The 3,693-nt window shown below is 46.7% G+C and overlaps 1 protein-coding gene across 1 annotated transcript; it reads left to right on the top strand.

Moving 5' to 3' along the window:
• Nucleotides 1–1,735: 1,735 nt before the first annotated feature.
• LYPD4 (LY6/PLAUR domain containing 4) lies at nucleotides 1,736–3,323 on the top strand (the record flags this gene model as incomplete). The annotated part of the gene is made up of 4 exons (XM_081031512.1): nucleotides 1,736–1,802; nucleotides 1,967–2,110; nucleotides 2,528–2,854; nucleotides 3,121–3,323. The coding sequence occupies 4 exons, from the start codon at nucleotides 1,736–1,738 to the stop codon at nucleotides 3,321–3,323; spliced, it is 741 nt and encodes a 246-aa protein (XP_080887638.1).
• Between the last annotated feature and the right edge of the window lie 370 nt (nucleotides 3,324–3,693).

The raw sequence follows: 3,693 nt of genomic DNA, 5'->3' as shown, positions 1-3,693 counted from the left end.
TGCATCCCCTGCGTGTCGAGTGTTCACTAGGTCTCAGGGAGGGACGCCCACATTGCTTTCAATTCTCTGTCACCACAATAATGCTGTATCCTCCTACGTGTTCCTTTGTAGATGAAGGTGGAAATATCTGTTATGGGTACCTAGAATATACCAGAAATGCATCCTTGTAAACCTACTTTAACTACATATCGCCACATTTCTCCCTGCAATGCTGCTTTGGGCCTGAGACACTGATTAGGACTCTTCTGTCCCTCAGAAGAGGGACCTATTCAGAGTCCAGAAGAGGGCCCTATTCCTCCACTCCCCTCACCACTCTACGAGCAGCAGTGCACAGGGCTCTCCATATCCCCACATGCCTGCCAACGCTTGTCTATTTCCAGCTTTCTCATCCTTTGCCACTCTGATGGATGTACAGTTTGATAGATTGCATTTCTCTCATTACTGTTGAGTTCGAGTGTTTCTTCACATGTTTGTTAGCCTTTCTGGTTTGCTCTTCTGGGAATTGCCTCTTCACATGCATGGCGCATTTTCCTACTGAGGTTGCTCCTCTTTTCTTGTCAATTTGCCGGAGGTTCTTGGCCATTCTCATTGATTTAAGACATTGCATGTACTCTTTTTTATGCCAGTTCTGGCAATTCGTATTATTTTAGAAATTTACCCATTTCACTTGGGTTTTTTAATTTATAAATGTGGAGTTGCTAATGATACTTTTATTGTTTTTAAAATAGCTGATTCTGTTACTTCCTTTTTTTCATTTTATTTGCACCCTCTTTTTCTGTTGATTAGATTTGCTGGAGAATTCTTATTAATCTTCTCAAAGAATGAATGTTAGTTTTTTGTAATAATTTGTTGTTGTTTTCTATTTCATTCATTTCTGCCATTATTTCTATCCTTTTACTGTGTTTGGGGGGTGCTTTGTGCTCCTTATATAACTTCATGAGTTAATTCATGGATATATTTATTTAATGCTTCTTGTTTCCTTATAAATGTATTTAAAGTACTTCTAAATACTGCTTTAGTTTTGTCCCAAATTTTGATGTATAGTTTTAAAAAAAAACTTTTGATTTTGAAATGATTGTTGGCTCACAGGAAGTTGCAAAAATTGTATAAAGAGTCCCCTTAAACCCACTTACCAATAGGGACATCTTATATAAGTGTAGTCTATAACTGTAGTATACAAGTAGGAAATTAACATTGGTATAATACTCTTAACTAGACTACAGCCCTTAATTCAGTTTTCCCTAGATTTTACATACACGTGTGCGTGTGTGTGTGTGTGTGTGATATGTAGCATGTTCAGTATTATTCAGTTCTAAATACTTTTTAATTTCATTTTCGATCCAAAGATTACTTAGTAATATGTCAGTTAACTTCCACACACTCATTTGTTGTTCTGATCTCCTTGTCTCTGGAGAATAGTGATCTTTTGAAAGCATACTATGCTCTGCAACCTGTCCAATGGGAAGGACCTAAGCAGGAGAGTGAGAGTCATAATTTGAGAAGCTACTGTGGTCGGTTAGATTAGAAGGGAGACTATGGAGATAAGAAGACCTGTGTCTTTGAACATCTCAGGGAGCCTATGTCACAGAAAATGATAATCAACTTTCTGCTCTAGAAACAGTGACCCAGAGCCAGGTGGACCGAGAACTCAGGGACTGACGAGAACCAGCCTTGAGACCTAGACTGAAATTGGTTCCAGACTGATCTCTAGCATCCAGGACCTCAACACAGGACTATGGGACCCCAACATTTGAGACCTGTGCAACTGCTCTGCCTCTTAGGGGCCATCTCCACTCTGCCTTGTATGTCCTGGTGCTGGATGCTCTGGGACCCCCGGAGGGTGGGGAGCTGGATATCTGGGTTCTTCAGGGGACAGACTCTGTGGAGGCTGTGCTCTTGGTTGGTAGTTCAGGGATGGAGAAGGCAGTGTGAAGGGCAGATGACTGGAAGAGCATTCTCTCTTTAGGGGCTGGGGCTCTTTTGTGCTATGAAGCAACATCCTCACGTTTTAGAGCTGTCACTTTCCGTACCTGGAAATGGTTTCTGATGAGGAGCATGGTGTGTAAGCAGAGTGAGGGCTGCGAGGAGACGCTGGTGCTCATCGAGACAGGTGAAGGGGAGTGACTTTGATATTGTTTTTTCCTGGTTCTTCTGACATCTAGCTCCATTCCCAGCACCCAGGGACTCAGGAATTGAGTTCCAGATATTTACTCCATTATATCTTTCGGAATAATGTCAAGGCACTGGCAGGAGAGGGCAGGACCCAGCTGGTAGTGGTGTGGGCTGGATAAGAGGGCAGAATAAGGTGGGCAGATCCCAGGAGGAGTTGGCAATCTGGGAGAGAAGAAAAGGATAGGACACCAGGGAAAGAGGAGCAGAGGGGCTCCCGTGGGGAGAGGAGTGAGGAGAGACAGAGGGAGACCCCGACATCTGCGCAGCTGACGTGAGTGGACACGGGCAGGGTGGAGGGTGGACTCTGGGTATGCCCAAGGACACCGATCAGAGCTCTCTAATCTCTGCTCTTCAGGGACCAGAAGGGGAGTTGTGGGTTTTAAAGGCTGCAGCCCAGCCCCATCTTACCCTCAGCGAGTCTCCTACCTCGTTTCACCGCCTGGATTGTCCATTGCCGCCTACAGTCGGGTCTGCCGGACCTACCTCTGCAATAACCTCACCAACTTGGATCCTTTTGTGAAACTCAAGGAGAACACTCCTAAGCCTACAGCATTTTCTTCCCAGAGTTGCCCGACTTGTGTGGGCGAGCACTCTAAGGATTGCCTCCCACATTTTGTCACCACCGATTCTTGCCCGTCTGACGCCTCTAAGTGTTACAGTTCCACTTTAAAATTTCAGGCAGGTGAGAGGAGAAAAGCTTTTATCAATTGCCTACTCTATACCAGGTGCTATCTGGTACCTTCCCGTCTTTGAGAGAGGCTGGTGGGATCCAGAGAGGGGATTTGGGCTGTGGGCAGCAGGCATATGAATTCCAAGGGAGAAGGAGGAAGGGGCCTGGTGCCCAATTCTGTGGTGGGACAGAGGTGTCCTGGTTTGTGAGGGGTGTCTGGGAGGAGGGACGGGGTACTTGAGTCTTGAGTGTCCTGACTTCTCCCTCTCTCCTTACAGGGCTTCTCAACACCACCTTCCTCCTCATGGGCTGTGCTCGTGACCATTACAGAATGTTAGCACATGTCCACCATATTGGGAACGTCAGAGTGACTGAGGTCCTCAACATCTTAGAGAAGGCCAAGATTGCTGGCGCGGGGCCCTCCAGTTGGGGGCCTGCTTGGGGTATTCTCTCAGGGCTCCTGCTTGCCTTCAGGGCCTGACAATCTAGCTGGACCAGGCAAACACCCAGACCCCTTCACATAACCAAATAAAGTTACAGAGTTGTCTTTCTATTTTGTCTTGTGTTCCATGAGGGCTGTGGAGACTTGGGAGGTATGAGGAGGGCCGAGCATGTCTATGGAGGGGGAGGGGGAGAGAGGGGCAGGCCGTGGCAGTGCTGGAGAGGAACGGAGGAGGGGATCATTGGCAAAGTGACAGTGTCATGCTCAGCAACCAGGAGGAAACCAAACACTCCTTTCCTCCTCCCACTTTCTCTGGGGACCTGAATGCTAGCCTGGGTTCAGCCACTGACTTAGAGAGCCTGGCCAAATAGTTCCCTTTTTCTGGTTCTCAGGTTCCATCCCTGTAAAA

Source organism: Rhinolophus hipposideros, assembly GCF_964194185.1.
Source record: "Rhinolophus hipposideros genome assembly, chromosome: 21".
Taxonomy (NCBI): Eukaryota; Metazoa; Chordata; class Mammalia; order Chiroptera; family Rhinolophidae; genus Rhinolophus; species Rhinolophus hipposideros.
Note: the sequence above shows the minus strand (reverse complement) of the source record. Positions and strands in the feature narration are given on the sequence as shown.